The 20,051-nt window shown below is 46.0% G+C and overlaps 1 protein-coding gene, 1 non-coding gene and 1 pseudogene across 2 annotated transcripts; 1 reads left to right on the top strand and 2 right to left on the bottom strand.

Moving 5' to 3' along the window:
* Positions 1–3,418: 3,418 nt before the first annotated feature.
* LOC115643547 (olfactory receptor 10A7-like) lies at positions 3,419–18,437 on the top strand. Its single transcript, XM_030547577.1, has 2 exons — positions 3,419–3,733; positions 17,481–18,437. Exons 1-2 carry the CDS (start codon positions 3,419–3,421, stop codon positions 18,435–18,437), a joined length of 1,272 nt encoding a protein of 423 aa, XP_030403437.1.
* On the bottom strand, positions 6,245–6,391 carry LOC115643576. The gene has a single exon (XR_003998351.1). It is a non-coding gene; the product is annotated as a small nucleolar RNA SNORA79 (small nucleolar RNA).
* LOC115643577 lies at positions 7,134–7,204 on the bottom strand (annotated as a pseudogene).
* Positions 18,438–20,051: the final 1,614 nt, after the last annotated feature.

Here is a 20,051-nt window from a genome sequence, read left to right as displayed (position 1 = left end):
TGGCCGGGCTGCGGGGAGAGCAGGGACCTCTGCGGGGCGGGCGGGGGAATGCGGCACTCAGCGCTTGCCCCCCCCCCCCGCCACTCCCGCACGCAGCCCCTCCCTTGCAACACCCCCCTTCACAGCCCCTGCATCGTTCTGCAGACACACAGCTCCTGCACTGCACCCCCTGCATTGCTCTGCACACACAGCTCCTGCACTACACCCCCTGCATTGCTCTGCACCCACACAGCCCCTGCGTTGCTCTGCACACACAGAGCTCCTGCACTGCACCCCTGCAGCCCCTGCATTGCTTTGCACACACAGCGCTCCTGCATTGCTCTGTACACACACAGCTTATGCACTGCACCCCCCACAGCCCCTGCATTGCCCTGCACACGCATAGCTCCTGCACTGCACTCCCCTCACAGCCCCTGCGTTGCTCTGCACACACAGAGCTCCTGCTCTACACCCCCCACAGCTCCTGCATTGCTCTGCAGACGCACAGCCCCTGCATTGTCTGCACACACACACACACACACAGAGCACTGATTGCTCCCTCCCACCACAGCTCTTGTATTGCAATATCCTACACAGCCCCTGCATTCCCCCCCCACGCACACTATCCCTACATTCCTACACACACACTGCTGGCATTGGTCCCCACACCTCCCCCCATTTACCAGCCCTCTACAGCCTAGCCTGGGGTTCCCACACTGCCCACCTCGCCCACTCCTGGGATCCCTTTTTAATTCCATGCCCTGCTAGAGTTGCCAGTGTCTATGTTTCTCCAGGATCGTCCCTTCGTAGCCGTCCTGGGAAGTCCGTCTGGGAGCTCCCAGCTGTCCAGCATGATGGGCTCAACCATCGTAGCTGTCCTGTGTTTTTGCATCTCAGAGGTGGCAGCCCTACAGTCCTCTCAATAGTCTTGGGTTTTGTGGGACTGCCCTGCTTTGATTTTTTGACCTCAACCGCCATGTCCCGGTTGAAGCAGCTCCTGTGCCGTGAGGCTGGCTGAGCTTGGTTCCCTGCTCCAGGCGTTGTGCCCTGACTCCCGGTACATGGATTGAAGCTGTGACGGGTTCCCCCTGGAGTGCCACCTGGAACTGGGGTTCCACTGAGCCCTCTGACACACCAGCCCGGGCTTCCTCTCACACTGTGCTGCTGTGATAAGCTGTAGACCACTCCCAGACTTACACTCTCACCAGCATTTGCACAGGCAGGGACACACCCAGCTGAGTTACATGCAGGCTGACCAAACACTGCATGAACCAACAGCAATAGAGAGGCTACAGCCAAGATACCTCCAGCTTCCCAGCCTAGGACCCCAGAGCTGTACTGCCCTGCCCTGGTTGAAACTCCAATCAGTATAAATTTATTACCTGGAGAGGGATATGCAACAAACTTGTGTTAACCAAGCTGAGATTTTTCTCCAGACACTTCACTTAAAGGCACACTGGTTTAGGTTAAAACATAAAACAAGTTTATTAACTACAAAAAGATAGATTTTAAGTGATTATAAGGGATAGCAAACAGATCAAAGCAGATTACCTAGTATATAAACAAAAATGCAAACTGAGCCTAAGATACTAGAAAGCCTGGATATGAATTAGCTAGTTCTCACGCTGACTGATGATACAAGCAGACTTGCAGGTTGTCAAGGCACAAGCTGCACTTGCTTTGCAGCTTAGGCTCCCCACCCCCATTCCAAGTCCTTTTCTTCCAGAGCTTCTCTCAGGTGCTGAGTTGTGGGGGAGTGAAGAACAGTCGATGATGTCACTCCCTGCCTTATATAGCTTTTCCATATAGCAGAAACCATTTGTTTCAAACTTGGGTCTCAGACCAGTTTGTGGAAAAATACAGGTACCCAAAATGGAGGTCAGAATCATATGCCCTGGTCACATACCCTTGCAGAGTCATAGCAGCCATTACTTATGGGCTGTCTGGAGCATTCTCAGAAAGGCTCACCAGGTGAGAAATAAGCTTCTCCTAAGGCCTGTCATTTTTCCTAATGACCCATTACTCTGAATAGGCCCTTCCCAACCAGCTACCTAGACTGGAAGCATCTTCCCGAGTGTTCTTCACTCCCCAGGTGTAACTACATTTGAAATACAGATACATAGTCAATAGTCATAAGTTTACACACAAAAATGATACGTGCAGTACTTACATGTAAGTACTTAACACCGTATTGAGTGTTAAGTGATTATGTGAGCACTAGAGGGCGAAACACTTCCACTTCTGAAGGTAGGTTTTACGAGTGGAGTCTTTTCTACTGTGCAGGAGGACGTATCGGACTTGCTTGGAACAGTCTAGTTCATGGGTTTGGAAACATGAAGGAACCAGGCTGTCAGGTGGAGCTTTTGGAACGGGGGGTGAAGAACCCGTCCGTTGGCCTGGGGAAGGAGATCTGGCTTGTTGGGGAGAGCCCATGGGTGACGGGAGGACATGCGGAGTAGGTAAGGATACCACATCTGTCTTGGCCAAGCTGGGGCAATAAGGATGACCCGGGCCTTGTCATCTATGATCTTCCAAAGAACCCTGTGTAACAGAGGGATTGGTATGCATGTTCCTTTTTGCTGAGAGGATTTTATCTCTGTTTGCTGTAACTTTGAACCTAAGGCCAGAGAGAGTTTCTCTGGGATCTTTGAATCTGATTACCCTGTAAAGTTATTTTCCATCTTGATTTTACAGAGATGATTTTTACCTTTCTTTCTTTAATTAAAAGCCTTCTTTTTAAGAACCTGATTGATTTTTCCCTGTTTTAAGATCCAAGGGGATTGGATATGGACTCACCAGGAATTGGTGGGGGAAAGGAGGGAGTATGGTTAAATTCTCCTTGTGTTAAGATCCAAAGGGTTGGATCGGTGTTCACCAGGGACTCGGTGAAAAAGTCTCTCAAGACTATCCAGAAAAGGGAGCTAGTACTTGAGAGTGGTGGCAATGAGACCAGATCAAAGCTGGTAGTTAAGCTTACAGGTATTTATGCAGGTCCCCACATCTGTATCCTAAAGTTCAGAGTGGGGGAGGAACCTTGACAGATGGCTACCCTATACACCGCATAGATGAACTAGTGGATCATCTGGGGAATGCCCGGTACTTGACAACCTTAAATTTGACAAAGGGGTACTGGCAGATTCCCCTAGCCGAAGGTGCAAAGGAAAAAACTGTGTTTTCTGTGTTTTCTACACCAGAAGGCCTCCTTCCCTTTGAACTACATGGGGCTCCAGCTACCTTTCAGCGTTTCATGGACAAGTTATGACGCCCTCATACCAGTTATGCTGCAGCCTACTTGGATGGCGTGGTGATTCATACTCCAGACTGGGAAACCCATTTGGAAAAAGTGGGTGCGGTCCTTGATACCTTCCGTCAAGCTGGCCTTATGGTGAACCCTGTTAAGTGCGTTGTAGGGTTCACAGAGGCCAAATATCTTGGCTACATGGTAGGAAAAGGTCTGGTAAAACCTCAACTGAATAAGTTAGAGGCCATCCAAAACTGGCATCGGCCAAGTCATAAGAAGCAGGTCCGAGCATTCCTAGTGGTGGTGGGGTATTACTGGCATTTCATCCTCCATTTTGCTACAAGGGCAAGTCCCCTAACAGAATTAGTGAAGGCCCATGGTCCTGATCCAGTTAGATGGTCCGTTGCAGCAGAGAGGGCATTCACGGACCTATGGACTGCCCTCTGCAGTAACCCGGTACCGATAGCCCCAGATTTCACCAAGGACTTCATCCTACAGATAGATGCATCCAAGGTAGGGTTAGGGGTCGTCCTGTCGCAGATGGTTGGGGAGGAGGAACACCCAGTTCTCTACCTCAGTAGGAAACGCCTTCTGAGGGAACAAATATATGCAGTAGTAGAGAGTGCCTCGACGTAAAATGGGCCATGGAAACGTTGTGTTATTACCTGCTGGGGCGCAGATTTATCCTTGTGACTGACCATGCCCCTCTTAAATGGATATAACGGAACAAGGAAAAGAACACATGGGTAACCAGATGGTTCTTATCTCTCCAACCTTTCCAGTTCTGCGTAGAGCAGGGAGTCGCCATGGCAATGCCGATGGCTTATCACGCGTACACTGTCTGACATCCCAAGCTGCCAAACCCCTTGGTGTTGAGCAAGGGAGAGGGGTATGTGATAGACCCAGGCCAGTTGGGTATAGCAGAAGGCAGATATACTCGCCACTGGATTAACAGTTTTCTATTCCCTGACTGACTAGAACAAGGGGCTGCTCCAGGCTAATGAGAACACCTGACTAATTGACCTGCAAAGAGTCAGGTGAGACCATTAAGCTAATGTGACCACCTGACTCTAATTAAGGCCCCACTGATACTATAAAAAGAGCTTACTCCAGTCAGGCAGAGGAGATCCAGGGAGAGGAATTGCAGCTGAAGGGCTGGTAAATGAAGACACCCTCAAACCATCATTAAGGGAGCCCTAAGGTAAGGGTGAAGAAGGGAGAAGCAGGAGAGAGCTGTGGGGAAGTGGCCCAGGGAAATGTCGCAACTCTGGCAGTGAAAGGTTGGCTGCCAACAGCTGCTACCATTAGGGTCCCCGGGCCGGAACCCGGAGTAAAGGGCGGGCCCTGGTTCCCCCAAACCCACCACTACAGGAACATATCCTGGGATGGGAAGTCAGGCCCCTGTCAGGACAGGAGGCTAAACTGTTCTGAAATAAGCTTCCAGGGACAATAGAGACTGTGGGAGTTCTCTCACCAACCTCCTTGCTGGCCTATGATGGAAAGGGCTCAGTATACTGTAACCCTCGCCCTAGAGAGAGAAGGGCTACGCGGACGGTCAGTGAGCCACTGAGGCTAGCATAAACTGCCTAGAAGTGCAGGACCCACAGGGGCAAGGTCAGAGCTCTGTCACAAAATAAATAGATATAGGAGAATTACAAAATTTTTAGATTCATCCTGGTTTAAAAACATGGTTTTGGGGAAATGCTTGTTTTTTGTGTAAAGCTGAATCCCCACAAACTCATTAAAACTCTTGATGACCAAATGTCCCATGTTTTCTGGGATGGCCCTGGTTTTGAGGGTCCAGCTTGGCATCTCTGCTCATTACATTGAGAATTTGTCCTGACTTCCATATAACCCAGGACCATCTAAACTCAAAACCACACATTGCTGAAATCAGTTCACACAGCCCTAGTGCTCAGCTCCATCTGTCCCACTGCCTCCTAGCTGTTCAGACCAAGAGCTGTAATATGTAGGTGATGTGCAGTGGTGGCTGCCCACTCAGTGGGAAAGGATCTACATCTGTTTATTTGGGGTGGAGAGAAAAAAGGATGAGAGAGGATGACAACATTAGGAGCACGAAATAAGGGTCTGTGCTGGTGTCAGGTGAGTGAGGGAGATGTAGATTAAATACATATAGGTTAAGGATTTTCAAATCTATGGCATATGCCTGTTAAATTCCCATTAATTTTTTAAATGGGAACTGAGTGTCCAGATCCTGCGTGCATTTGAAAATCTCAGCCTAACCTAAATGGTGTTGGTAGTAGAAGACAGACAGTGGACACGGGAGAGTAAATTCACAGAAGAGTGGAAAGTAATTTTGGACCCAGCAATAAATAGACCATTGTTGATTAACCATCCATAGCATCAATTTTGTACAAGTCCACAGATATTACAGTGACTAAGAGCTTTAAAAATATCTGGGATTTTCAAAAGGAGCCTAAAGCACCATGCCATCTAACGCCCTTAACTCTCCTGTGAAAATCCCAACCACAACCACTACTGACCTGGGCTGAATTCAAACTAGTGGATTACAGTTGAGAAAGCTCCATTTCCCCCTCAGTTCTACTACTGAACGTTTGTACAAAAAGAAAATACCCAACTCTTACACATCCATTCTAGTTTAATCCTATTTTTAGTACAGACTTTCCTGGACATAACTTCAAAGAGTCCTTGTAATACAGATCAGAGACAGGCCAAAACTTTTAATCTTCAGGGCCCAAATTCTCTTACAATTGACGTCGGTGGAGAGAGAGATACATTTTCCTTGAAGGCTCATCTCAAATCATCCCTGTAAAGAAAGGAATCTCAGTATTAAGATGCAGAATGCAGCACACAGTTGCCTCTTGGAAAACTAGATAGTTTAACTGCACTAACTCCTCCCAGCTGAGGCCCGCATAGCTCCTACTGCTTAAGCTCAGGCAATCTGGTTACCATTGCCTAAAGGTTACAGAGAAATATGTGCAGAGCAGGTGGTTTTTCAACCCCATTTATTTCCCCAAAAGTCCAGTCCCCTTCTGCCTCTTTGAGTGTCTGACCCCGCAAAATTCAGAGGTGCTAACGGATGGCCAAACCCATCCAAGAGCACTCTGAGTGAAGAAAGGCCAAGTTTAATCTGTGATGACACAAAATCCCGCTGCTCATGGCTCATAGCAGCAAGAGGAACGGTCATCACAGCCACTCTGCCTTAAACGAGCAGCTCTGAAAGCAACAGGATTCCCTAGAGATACATCATGAATTTCCCTAACAAGCAAACCTTTACTAAGCAGTTTCCTTACTAAAATCCTGCAGAAAGGAGTTCCTATCCATGTGTGCAGAAAGATGTGGCTTTCGGAAGACAGCCTGGCAATGTTTGGAAGATCAATTCAGAGACTGTTTGTCACTGAATGAGGAATGCATGATATCCACTATGCCAGGCATTTGTTAACTGCTAGGTCTGCCATTGTACCTCTTTCTCGTCCCGTACCTGCCCCCATGGTGACATTGGCCTGGGGTACCAATATGAGGCCATGCTAAGCACCTGGATGGATACGAACTTCCAGCAGTACTTATATCTGTGATTCCTTTAAGGGATCCAGGGAGAGGAGGAAACATCCAATTTTGTTTTTAGAGTTCCTGCCCCTATAGGTACAAGGAGGAAATATTTCCAAGTCAATGGAGAGAGAGAGAGAGAGAGAGAGAGAGAGAGAGAGAGAGAGAGAAGGGGGGAAAAAAAAGCTATCAACTGCATGGAAAACTTTTTCTTGCATCTATACGCCTCCTTCATTTGCACAAAAACCAGAAACAAGTTTCTGAAGAGTTTGCATGGATCTGCTACTTGTTCTCCTCACTGGCTAGGACTTATGGTTGCATTGGAGACCATTAGAACATCAGCTTTCCCCCAAATGAGACCTCAGCTGCAGGTGTTTGTTTCATTAGTCTGCTCAGGGCATGTGTGTAATCAGGGTAGATCAGCTGAAACACGGACTGAACTCGTCACAGCAGACTCCTCCTAGTCCTACAAGTGGCAATGTGGCTGCCCCTCCCACATGCAAACCACCACTCAGGACTCTGAAACCTCAAATGGTTGAGAATTTTAGCTGCTTCCTCATTCAACTGCCTTGTGTTCCAACATGGGCTCCCAAGCTTCCCAACTCTACCTGCAAGAAGACAACAGATAAAATCCCCACATGCATAAACAGGTACTAGCCAGTAGAAGCAGGGAGGTGATTTCACTGGTGAGTCTGATGCTGGATTACCACATCCAGTCCTGGTGTCCCAATTTTAATAAGGATGCTGAAAAATTAGAGATGGATGCCTTTCTAGAAGAGATGCGTTACTCAAATATAATCAGTGGGATTGCTAGGTGAAGTTCTCTGGCTGGTACATGGGCTAAAACACAATTCATCAGATGCATTGAGTGGAAAATACAGTAGGAAGATATATATATATATATATATATACACACACACATACACACAGAGAACATGAAAAGATTGGGGCTGCCTTACCAACTCTAATGAGACAAATCAATTAAAGTGGGCTATTATCAGCAGGAGGAAAAAAATCACTTTTAAAGTGGTAATCAGGATAGCCCATTTCAAACAGCTGACAAAAAGGTGCGAGTAACAGTAGGAGGAAAAATAGCACGGGGAAATAGTTTTTACTTTGTGTAATGACCCATCCACTCCCAGACCTTATTCAGGCCTTATTTGATGGTGTCCAGTTTGCAAGTTAATTCCAGTTCTGCAGTTTCTCGTTGGAGTCTGTTTTTGAAGTTTTTTTGTTTAGGTCTGTAACTGAGTGACCAGGGAGGTTGAAGTGTTCGCCGACTGGTTTTTGAATATTGTAATTTTTGATCTCTGATTTGTGTCCATTTATTCTTTTGTGTAGTGCCATGGTGGTACTTTAGTAGTCCCCCAACTATGTTTTTTAATTTGGGGTATACATTTAATTTGAAATAGTGTTATGATGTTTTAAAAAAGTTTCCATGCAGCTTGTAGGCATTTCATTTTTGTAACTGTACCTTTTAATTTCCATTTAACTAGCTTTCTCGTTTTTGTGTAGTTTCCCTTTCGGAAATTAAATGTTACTGTGGTGGGTTTCTTTGGTGTCGTTCCCCCTTTCTCCCCCCACCAAGGATTTTACATTTAATTATATCATGGTCACTAATACTGTGTGTTTCAGCTATATTCACCATCTGGACCACAACTTTTGCTTCACTTTGGACTAAATCAAGGGTGGCCTCTCCACTTGTTGGCTCCAGGACTAGCTACTCCAAGAAGTAGATATTCATGGTGTCTAGAAGCTTTATCTCAGCATCCTGTCCTGACATGTACCCAGTCAATATGGGGATACAGTAGAACCTCAGAGTTATGAACCCCAGAGTTACGAATTGACCAGGCTAATGGAAGGTGCAGGCAGGGGGTGGGACAAGAGTGTTCAGTTTTGTGTGAATAGAAAGTTGACAATCCTCACCCAGAGGCACCATGGGAGATGTAGTGTATTCCCTGCCTCCATTTTCCATCAGCCTCTGCCAGGCCCAGCTCCGTGGCCCCATGGGAGACGTAGTGTCTCCCCTGCCTCCATTTCCCATCAGCTGCTGCCAGGCTGGCCTGGCCATCTCATTTCTAGGGCGAGGGGCCAGCAGTGTGGACTGAAAGCGGAAGCTGCTGTGATGCTGGGGAGGGGTCTGCGCTGCTCCGGGAGGTGCTGACCTTGCTGGGAAGGGCCACTTCCCGCCACGCCCCATGGGCTGCTCTGCACCAGCCCCAGTGCACTGGGGGGGATGCAGACTCCAGCTTGCTGCACTGCAGCAGGGACCCCCACAGCCCTACCCCTCCTTACCCCCCCAACTCCTGAATACCTGCCAAATGTCCCCAGTCTCAATGCTCCAATCCTAGCCAGCCCTCACCCTTCTCCACTAGCTCCCAAACCCCTGTTATGGAAGCAAGGCAACCTCCATCCACTGTTCCCAGTCAGAATCCTTTAGAGAAATTGTTGGGTGACGTCACTTTCAGTAACTATCCCGATCAGACTCTAATGGAGCGTGCACTGGGGCAACGTATTTTAGAGTGGTAGCCATGTTAGTCTGTATCAGCAAAAAGAATGAGGAGTACTTGTCGCACCTTAGAGACTAACAAATTTATTTGGGCATAAGCTTTTGTGGGCTAAAATCCACTTCATTGGATGCATGCAGTGGAAAATACAGTAAGAAGATATATATACACACAGAGAACAAGGACTCTGTGTATAGAAGGACAAGTGCAGTGTCCTGCACTTAGGACAGAAGAATCCCATTCGTTATTACAAACTAGGGACCGAATGGCTAGGAAGCAGTTCTGCAGAAAAGGAGTCCTAGGAGTTACAGTGGACGAGAAGCTGGATATGAGTCAACAGTGTGCCCTTGTTGCCAAGAAGGCTAAAGCATTTTGGGCTGTATAAGTAGTAGCATTGCCAGCAGATTGAGGGACGTGATCATTCCCCTCTATTCGACATTGGTGAGGCCTCCTCTGGAGTACTGTACATCTACAGATAAGAACATAAGAACGGCCATACTGAGTCAGACCAAAGGTTCATCTAGCCCAGTATCCTGTCTGCCGACAGTGGCCAATACCAGGTACTTCGGAGGGAATGAACAGAAAGGCAATCATCACATGATCCATCTCGTCACCTATAGAATTTCTGGTTAAAATGTTCAAAAGTGCCAAAGTCCCATTTTCAAAAGCACCTTATTCACTTAGGAACCCCCTGATGAAGGGACTTTGGCACTTTTGAATATTTTGCCCTCTGCCTCACTAGGCATTTGCAGTGCATTGTAGAAGGGCAAAGGAAATGATTCTAATTTCATATACCATAAATATTACCTTTCTCCTGTACCAGGAATGTAGGATTATCATCCTTGTTTGGGTCATGAAGCAGATAGCAGCTGTTGGGATACTGTCAATTCATCTCTTTCTTCAGTTCATCGAGTCTTTTTTTCAAGTGGTCCAGAGTCTGGTTGGAAGGAGACCAGTCCACTGGCCAGAACCTGTGTCATTCTGGAAAAGCAGCACCAGAAATGATGTTACCCTTTTCCTATCCTCTTTATAAGAGACAGGAACCTCACCTGAGTGATCTTGTGAAAATCTCTTCCAAAGGGAATCATTACAATGTTGTGCATTATAAGCATTTTTTTAACTCTGACAAAATCTGAAGAGATCTTGTGGATCTGTTGGATAGAGAGGCTTGAGGCCATGAGCTGAGGAACTGCTCCTTTTGTTCCTAGCTCCTCATGTGTTTGGAGAAGCAGGACTTGGTACATCCCTTGTAAATAAACAAGACTGCATCTGAGCGAACACCATCCTCTACTGGCTTCTACTTCCAGCTAGGAACTCCCCCAGGGTCCCAAAATATGACTAGCTGCTTAGGTCGGAAAGAAGCAACAGTATTATTGTTGCCATAGTGCACAGAGGCCCTGTCATGGACTAGGCACTGCAAAAGGCAGAAAAAAGTAACAATTACGCCCCAAAGTGCTGACAACATGGGTGGTGGGGGGAGCCCCCTTTGGGGAGGCTAGCCCCTGGCTCCGCCCCTTCTGCCAATGGCCGGAGCCCAGAGACCACTTGCCCCCCTATGGCCGGAGCCACAAGCAACTCCCCTCCCCCGGCCGCAGGGGCACTAAGCTGGCCGAAGCCCTGAGTACTGCCCAACTGGGTTGGAGGAGCCCCAGGCTGGGCAAAGCCCTAAGCATCCCCCTCCCACCAGGAGCCCTGGACTGGCAGAAGCTGTGTCATGCCTCCCCTCCCGGGACCCAATCCTCCCAGAGGAAAAGCCAAAGGATCTGTTAGAAGATGCTTTTGATGTTCCCTATGCATATTCGGGGCGGATGAGGACATGGTATGTGCCACCTCAGCCACCCCAGAACCTCCATGGAGCATAATATCCAAAAACTTTGCCACTAAACCCAAGAACTAGGGTCTGGCGGGTGTGGCTGTGGCAGCACTGAGGGTGGCAGAGCCTCCTCTAGCCTATTATACCTACCGCCCATGGTTGACAATCTAAAGAACCCACAACGGTGCTCACTGAGTGACAATGCAGTAGTAAGTGAGGCCTGGGGCACAGAGCCACAAAGGTATTTAGGCACCTAAATCCCAGCTTTCAGCAATTAAGGCCCAATTTTAGGCTCCACTGTGATCCACAAAACCCCTGCTTTGCTGTTGCCTCATCCTCTAGGTGCCTAAGTGTTCAGGGTAAAAGTTCCCTCAGCATCTGAGCAGTTTATGCCCCAGTTCCACAAAGTACTTGAGGACATGCTTAACTTTAAGCACAAAAGAATTCCCAGAGTTTCATGGGACAACAAACATCCCGAAAAACTAGGCACATGTTTAGATACCTTGCTGAATTGGGGCCATAAAGAACAAGCTTCAGAAAGCAAATTCATTGATGGTGTGAGGTGGAGTAAGGCCTGGATTCAATCCAACCATAGGTCCACCAACTCAGCAAAGTATTATGATACCACTGGCTCAGTGGTCTGCCAATGTTGTCCCCATAGCAGATTCTAATACTCTCTGGAAGTAGGCAATCTCCATAGTTCTGTCGGTCCAGGGACAACCTTCCAGCCTAAGGGCTGCTCCCTAGATCCTGCCTTAATTCAGTCCTGGTTACAGAACCATATGCAACAGAACTATTGTGGGACCTTTTCCTGAGCAAGGACTCGACAAGAGAAGTGCTGCATTCATTGTATCTTGGAGTCTTGGAATCTAAATTAGATAGGCAACCCAGTCCCTCAGGATCTTTTGAAAATCCCAGCCTATCTAAAGAACAGATGCCTTTCTGAATGATGCATTCAAATTCAACCATAATTTGCTAGATGCAGGAAACACTTGGTGGATTCTCTGCAATGTGTTATGTGGGAGTTCAGACCAGATGACCACAGTCGTCCCTCCTGCCTTTGAAATCTATTAATCTATGGATTTTGCAGATCACTATTCATAGGACAGTAGAACAGACTGCCTTGGGAAGTTGTGGAAGCTTCTTCACTGGAAGTTTTCAAAAGGAGGCTGGATAGCCATCTGTCTTGGATGGTTTAGACACAACAAATCCTGCATCTTGGAAGGGGTTGTGGTCCCTTCTAACCCTATGGTTCTATGATGGGCTCCAATGGCACAACTCACATGACAAAAGTAAGGAGGAAGAAAGTACTAGGCTCCTAAGTAACAACACAAGAACATTGTGCTAAAGGTCTACCAAAAGTTGGACCCTGCAGGTGATGGATCTTTGCAAGCCAAATTTTGCAAAATAGTACTAACTTTGGGTGCCTCAATTTAACATCAACCAATCTGGGCTTTCTCTCCAAAATTGCTGCACATCACAACCTCAATAGAAATCCATGCAAGCTTAGAGTGCTCAGCAAATCGGAAAACCCAGGTCTCCATTCTCACAAACTGGGCACCAAAAAGTGGAGGCACCCCAGTTAGTGGACAAGCTGCACAATTTTGGCCATCGGGCTTGAATTATTTTTGGAAATTCTGAGAAGCTTCAGCTCCCGTTGGCTTTAGTATGATCTGGAGGTGGTCAGCAATGCTGCAATTTAGGCCCAAGGCTGTAAACCACTTTTGGAAATAATTGCCAAAGATTTTAGTTGTTCCTGTTTTTTTAATAGATTAATAGATTTGATGGCCAGAAAGACCCATTAGATCAGCTAGCCTGACCTCTTGAATAGCAAAGGATGGATAATTTCACCCGGTTACACCTGTACTGATCCCAATAACTTATGTTTGAAAGGCAACCAGTCTGGACGGGAAGATTTTAAAAGACTGAAAATGCCCTGTTTCCCAAGTGCTGGCACTCACAGCCCATGGGAACTTGACCACTTGGATACAAAAGTCATGCATGAATCACACAGTTTTCAAACTATTTAATGTGGCCCTTTGTGGGTGACAAATTGTCCCAGTGCAGAGCTCCAGATTACATTAATTCAGGGAGTAGTTTATGCATAGGCCCAACACAAGTTTTGTTCACCCATTCCTGAGAGGTGCTGAGCACACACAGCTCTTGTTGGCTTCATGACCAGGATTCAGCTCCAAATTCATTCTGTGTAACTGACCTTGACCAAATTCTTCACACTTTGGGCCTGATCCTGCCACCCTTACATGAGTAACCATAACTCACTCTAGTGACCATGCTGGCTTTGCTATGAGCATGTGCATGAGTAACTACTAGCTGTGTGAGTAAGGGCTTCAGGAGGAGGCCACTTTTGCAAGCAAAACTCAATGGACGACTCAGTGGATTGAAGAAGACCCTTAGGGCTATGTCTACACTGTAGGTGGATGTGAGCCCCCCAGCCTGAGAAGACAGACTTGCACTAGCCACAAGTGAGCAAAAACTAGCCTTGTAGACATTACATCTCAGGCAGCAGATCTGGCTCTCAAACACAGGTCACACCCTGCATCTCTGCAATGTCCACACTGCTAGTTTTAGTGCCCTAGCTGGAACCAAGTTAGCTCCCATCTACGATATAGACATTCCCTTAAGGACCCAATCCTGTAACCCTTATTCTTTTGGGCAATGTGTGATCGTTGCTGAGGAGGACAGGAGAACTCTGGGACTAACTGCTAGAGGAAGAGTTAGTTACTCACTTGAGTGCTGAAACATTAGCTGGTTATGTTAAACTTCATGAATCCTTGCTATTCACACTGGTGTTCAAGGCAGACAATGCTCTGGGGAGGCTGCAGTTGTTTGTGAAGATCAGTGAGATCACCCATAGGGACTTGTATTCCTAGGCATGTTCTTTGGCTCACACTTATATCTGCCTGCTGAGCCACAGAAGAAATGGCCCTTTGTTCCCAAGGCAGGTGAGAAACCTTCTTGATTTTATTAGAGAACTAATAATGATATTGTCTCACGTTGTTCTTTAAGCTGTGTATTGAGAGTTAGGTGGGATGCACTGTGCTTTACAATGGAAGTAAAGACATGGTCTTTGTTCCTAAGAGCCTATTGACTCAGCTGATCATGGCAAGACAAAATGCTAGGGGAGATAACAACAGGCAATGGATGGATGGAGTGGGACAGAACACACACAACTGGGCAATGAGCATTGCTTGGCTACTAGCACAGGCATCTTTCTTTCTTTCTTTCTTTCCTTCAGGACTGGAAATATTATTGGAGACATTCTAGAATAAGGTGATGGTCCGAAGACTGAAATGAAGGTGGAGAGAGATGTTTTGTGCAGAACTGGTTCAGGGAAGGCAGCTCATGGCTTTGAGTACCATTTCCACTGAAGTGTAATGGGAATGAGGTGCCCAAACTGTCAGGCAGCTTTGAAAATCTCAGCCTGGCAGCCACGGAGAAGGTGCAAAGGTGCTAGTGAGAGAAGGGCATAAAAGGGGTCTGGAAAGAAGTGGAATTAATGGGGTAGGGATCTGACGAGGAGTGTGTGGTGTGGCCATGTAGACCTGGGTCCATCCAGGAGCTGGAAGAAAGGAATAGGAGAGATTGACAGGCTGGGAATATTTTATGTTTTCCCATAAAGCTAGTGTGTGTTAGCTGGTGAAAGACCTGGTGTATCTGGGAGGGGGTTGCAAAGGAAAAGGGTGAAGGAAATGCAGACCTCTTCCTTTCTTTACCCATTGTTACTGAACTTTTCTTGTCCCCCTGTTTCATCCTGCCCGTAAGTTCTCTGGAGCAGGTGCTGTCTTTTTAATACATATGTGTGAAGCACCCAGCACAACAGGGAAGTGATTGGCAATTGAGGCCTCTATATACAAAATTGGTACATTTTTTTTTATTTACTTGAATCATCCTTTTTTGATGGAAAACTGTTATTCTGGAAAACTTTCACCCAGCTCTAGTCAAAAGACTAGAGACATTCCAGAGACTGCTGTGGTCATGATACGTATAAACATCAATAACATGGCAAAAGTGAAAAGGAGGCATGGGAAGCTAAAGATACAGTACTAGGAATTAGGGTTAAATATTTTGTTAATAGCAGTAGCCTAAAGTATTGCAGTATGCCTATTATAGGCTGCCGTGTTTTGGATAATTACTGTAAAATTATTTAAAAGGATGAAAATTATAATATTTGTTGGTTTTTTATTATTAATACAAAAATGAGGAGAAAAAGCATGAAAAAGAAAATTTCCTAAGACATAATGTCTATCTAGCTGTCTAGTTAATCATTAATCATTAAATTAAACAAATGGGCAAACTCTATGTGTTTGATTGCTGTAATTGTTAATCTCTTACTATCAATTCAATAAAATCTTGGTATTTATTTTTAAATTTCTTTTATATATAAAGGTAAGATTTTCCATTGTTGATATTTGTCAAAGTTTTTAGTGGTAAATAAAGTTATTATCATTGTGAGCGTAGGGTAACCAGACAGCAAATGTGAAAAATTGGGATGGGGGTAGGGGATAATAGGAACCTATATAAGAAAAAGACCCCAAAATTGGGACTGTCCCTATAGAATCCAGATATCTGGTCACCCTATGTGAGGGAGATGTCTATATTATATTATGAATATTCTTTGTTCGTCTATTTGTTTGCTTGTATTGCTGTTGGTTGCTATATTGTTACAAAGAGGTTAATTCTCACACAAGTGGACCACTGGTAGGCAGGAAGATAGGTATAATTTTCAGATTGCACCATTCACCAACACTTATCAGGACAATTTAGGTGTCAATTCCTTTGATGTTTACCTGTGACTGAGTCCAAACCTCCAGCTTGATATGGGGGTGGCGGGAGAGATTCAAGCTGGAAAACTGAATCAAACAACTTTGCAGTCGATGAAAACCAGAGTCTCGGAGCTTGGCAGAGACAGACACAGGAAGAAAGGGAAAGTAGACTGAACTCCAATCCTAGAAGTATGAGTGTTTGGTTAAACTTTAAGTAAGACAGGTACATGTAGGCCTTCTGTTGTTTAATTGTTATGCTTTGATTCCTGCTGTTGAGATTAAATGAAACTTTGTTTTGAAAGGGCTGTTTTGTGGTCACTGGGTTCACCACTAGTCCCAGATCCCAAAGGAAAGCCTTGCAGGGCAGCCAAATCCAGCTGGGCCTGTGGAGCAAACACAGTTGGTATCCAACGGGCTGTACCTTTGTCTGATATTGGGAGAACTGTTGGATTCCACCCCAGAGAGGTGAAGGCAAGAGGCCTGTCACCAGAACAGGTTGCATTCAGGGAGGTGCTGAGATAGGTCAGAGGTGCTGCTAGCCCTGAACTGTGACAATCATTATTAACTGGTCATTTGTTTCATGATGATTTCCATCAATCAAAGCATCTAACTGAAGCTGTAACCCTGCTTCTGAAACAAGATTCATGCAGATGTTCCTTTATGCCCATGCAGAGTAACATCCTTCTTAGTAGTAGTTACCATGTTCATTATGCTACTTCTAGGGGCCAACCAAGCATGGGCCCTTTAGGGCTAGGTATGGATCAACATAGAATAAAAGAAAGTCTCTGTTCCAAAGAACTTTTAACCTAAATAGAGAAGTCAGCTATAACATAGGAGAAAGGAAGAAAATATTGATTTCAGTTATCTCCACATGGTCTACAGGTTAATCCACATGAATCTGATTATAAAATCAGGGCCTGAGAAATGGAGTGTGAATACATTCTGTGTGAAATATTTATGACTTTCTAGTATTAAACTCAAGAAAATTATAATCCCAATTTAATGGGATTTTTGTCTCAAGTGATATTGATTGCACAGGTCAACATTCTTATATATGTTGAGTTAGTATCTCACTGCTTGAATGGTCATATTGAAATCAGCAGTGAGACTGGAATTTTCAAGTGCACAAAGGAATGAGGTGCCCAAATCTCATTGAAATTAAGAAGCATAATTTTTTTAGGTTCCTTTGAAAATCCCACCCTGAGAGAAAGGGTAACAGAATTTCTCTTTTGAAATTAGGGGCATGCATTGGTGACTAAGGTATTATTGACCAAAGAGGTAGAGTCTGATGCATAGTCTTTTATTTCCTTTTCATTCAAGCCCACTTGTAATGACTGCAATTCATAATAAATACTTTGGCCAGCTCTAGTTATAAGTTGAGTTGAGGGAGAAAAGTGATTCTGTTTCATGAAAAATTTCAATGTTTTGAAACTGAGTTTCATTCTAAATGGAAACCACCATTTTTGACATTTTCTGGGGAAAGGAATAGAACCCCGTTTTCAGGACTATGTGGCTTCTGGGCTTCTCTAGAGCCACAGACTTTTGGAGAAAGGCATCCAATCCTGGTTGATAGAAGGCCTGGAGATGGTGAATATACCATGTAATACTTGTCTCTGTTTGTCTTCCAGTTGAATGCTTATGAAGAAATGATGAACTTGAATGGAACAGTGGTGACTGAGTTTCTTCTTCTGGGATTTTCTACCTCTCCAGAGCAGCAGGTTTTACTCTTTGTGGCACTGTTAGCCATTTATCTGGTCACTGTGGTGGGAAACCTCCTCATTATCCTTGTAACTTTGGTGGATCCTGTCCTTCACACCTCCATGTACATTTTCCTCTCTAATTTGTCTGCCTTAGAGGTCGGTTACACCTCGGTCACTGTCCCCAAAATGCTGGTGAGCCTCATCTCAGGGGATAAACACATCTCCTTTGCTGGCTGTGCCATGCAAATGGGCTTCTTCCTTTGCTTCGGGAGCACAGAATCCTCCTTTCTGACCACCATGGCGTATGATCGCTACGTGGCAATATGCAGCCCCCTGTGTTATACCATGATTATGAACAAGAAGGTGTGTGTCCTTCTGGCAGCCACTTCCTGGACTATCGGCATCCCAGCCCAGGTAGTGCAGACCGGTTTGGTGTTCACCTTACCCTTCTGTAGCTCCAGAGAGATCAACCATTTCTTCTGTGACCCAGCCCCTCTGCTGTTGCTGGCCTGTGCTGACACCTCCATGAATGAAACCTTGACTTACATCATGGTCACTTTCTTTGGAATGGTGCCCTTTGCCCTGATCCTGTTGTCCTACATCCGAATCATCACCACCATCCTCATGATGCCATCAGCTGAGGGCAAGAAGAGAACATTCTCCACCTGCTCCTCCCACCTCATTGTTGTGGCTTTATTCTATGGTTCTGGCATCCTCCTTTATTTACAACCCAGATCCAGTGAATTTCCAGATGGCGCTAAACTTCTCTCCCTGTTTTACACAGTTTTGCCTGCTATGTTGAACCCTTTTATCTACAGCCTGAGGAACAGGGATATCCAAATGTCCCTGAAGAGAAATATGTGGAAAAAAATGTTTCCTCGCTAGAGCTGAGTGGGAAACAGATTTTCCAGCCTGTTCTTCCTTAGGATGAATCTAAGGCCTATTAAAATTGTTGACAAAGAACAAGAGCAAGACCCACCCACCCCAAAACAGCCGGGTCATTAAAGTCATGGGCAGCAGGTAAAATAGGCCAGGGAAGACTAATCCCCCCCCAACCCAGGCTGTGGTCCCACCCACACTCTGCTGCAAGGCTCCACCCTCTCCCTCAAAGCCAGCAGGGGCTCAGCTCTGGGTTTCCTGGTTCAAAAGAGGGAGAGCAGGGATTCGAATTCAGCTCACCCACGTCCCTTGAAGCACCAAGCTATAGCCTCCAGTTCTGTAGAGCTTTAAATATGGAATTATTTATAGAAAGAGAACAGCTCCCACCAGCACAATTGATAGACTAACCCCAGACTCCTCAGATCAGTGTCCTAACCCCAGTCTACCCTTGGAGTGGGCTCTCTTCTTTAGTTCAGATCCCATTCTAGACCAATGAAACATTCATCAAAACCAAAAATTTCCCTCCAGAATTTCCATTTCAACAAATTGAAATTTTCCACTGAGGAAAAAAAAAAAAAACTTAAACTGAAAAATCCCCAGTGACCTCTAGTCCTCAGAGAATGTGACTTGTCTAATAAGCACACTGTTGGGGTCCCAACTGGCAGAAGTCTATTGGTTTTGGCTTGGTTTGAGACTCCTTTGGTATGATTTCTGAGTTGGGCTGGGCTCTCCCAGTGACCTCGGCTGCTGTTGTGAGCACTCAACACTTTTGAAAATCGCACTGCAGGCCTATCAAGTTGGTGGCCGCCCACAAAAGTCCTGATGGAAGTGACTCTCCAAACATTGCTTTAGAAATCTGTAGCAGAAGCAGGGCTAGAAGCCACTTTTCCTTGGCCTGAGGCCCCTAGACCATCCCTTCTCTTCTGTTAGGCCTGTGCGCCATTGGCTACACACTTTCTAGCTTCTGCAATGAAGAAGAGCAGGGTGTAGAGCTGCCTGGAAAACAGAATTTCCTTCCTGTGGGTGTTGGAACAAATTTTAATCCCAAATCAACAGCCCAGGAACAAAAAGTGAAACCTTGAAAATAATTCGCAGGCTCATGGGGCTGCTTGACTTTCTGGGCTGCCCAGGGAGATGGGAAGCTGCCTATCCAGTGAGCTAGCTGCTGAGGCATTGGTTGTTCCAGGGGTTGAGGTTACGGCTGCCCAGGGAGTCAGCTGCTCAGGGAGTTGGGGAATGTCTGCCCAGGAAGTGCGCTACAGCAGATCCAGTAACTCTGAGTGACCAGCAGGCTGCCTGGGACCTATGCAGCCCTGGTCACCTGCCAGCTGGCCTTCCAATTGCTAGGCTGGCTGAATGGTTGGCAAGTTAGGCAGTTTGCTTTCCGGCCTGGTTACATCAAAAGCTGGGACAGAATCCACCTGTTCCCAGGGAGCACGTCAGATCTGTTGAATCAGCAACACGGGTCTGTCAGGAAATTTTCAGCCTGCTCTAACAAGGTCTCCTCATCTCTATCCACTACAGATCTCCATCCCAGTCACTGTCCATTCTGGGGTCCTCTGGACCAAATCGCCACATGCTGTAAATCAGTGCGGTTCCATTCACTTCTGTAAAATGTCA

The sequence above is a fragment of the Gopherus evgoodei genome, unplaced genomic scaffold (assembly GCF_007399415.2).
Source record: "Gopherus evgoodei ecotype Sinaloan lineage unplaced genomic scaffold, rGopEvg1_v1.p scaffold_62_arrow_ctg1, whole genome shotgun sequence".
NCBI classification, from domain to species: domain Eukaryota; kingdom Metazoa; phylum Chordata; order Testudines; family Testudinidae; genus Gopherus; species Gopherus evgoodei.
This window is presented reverse-complemented; position numbering and strand designations above follow the sequence as displayed.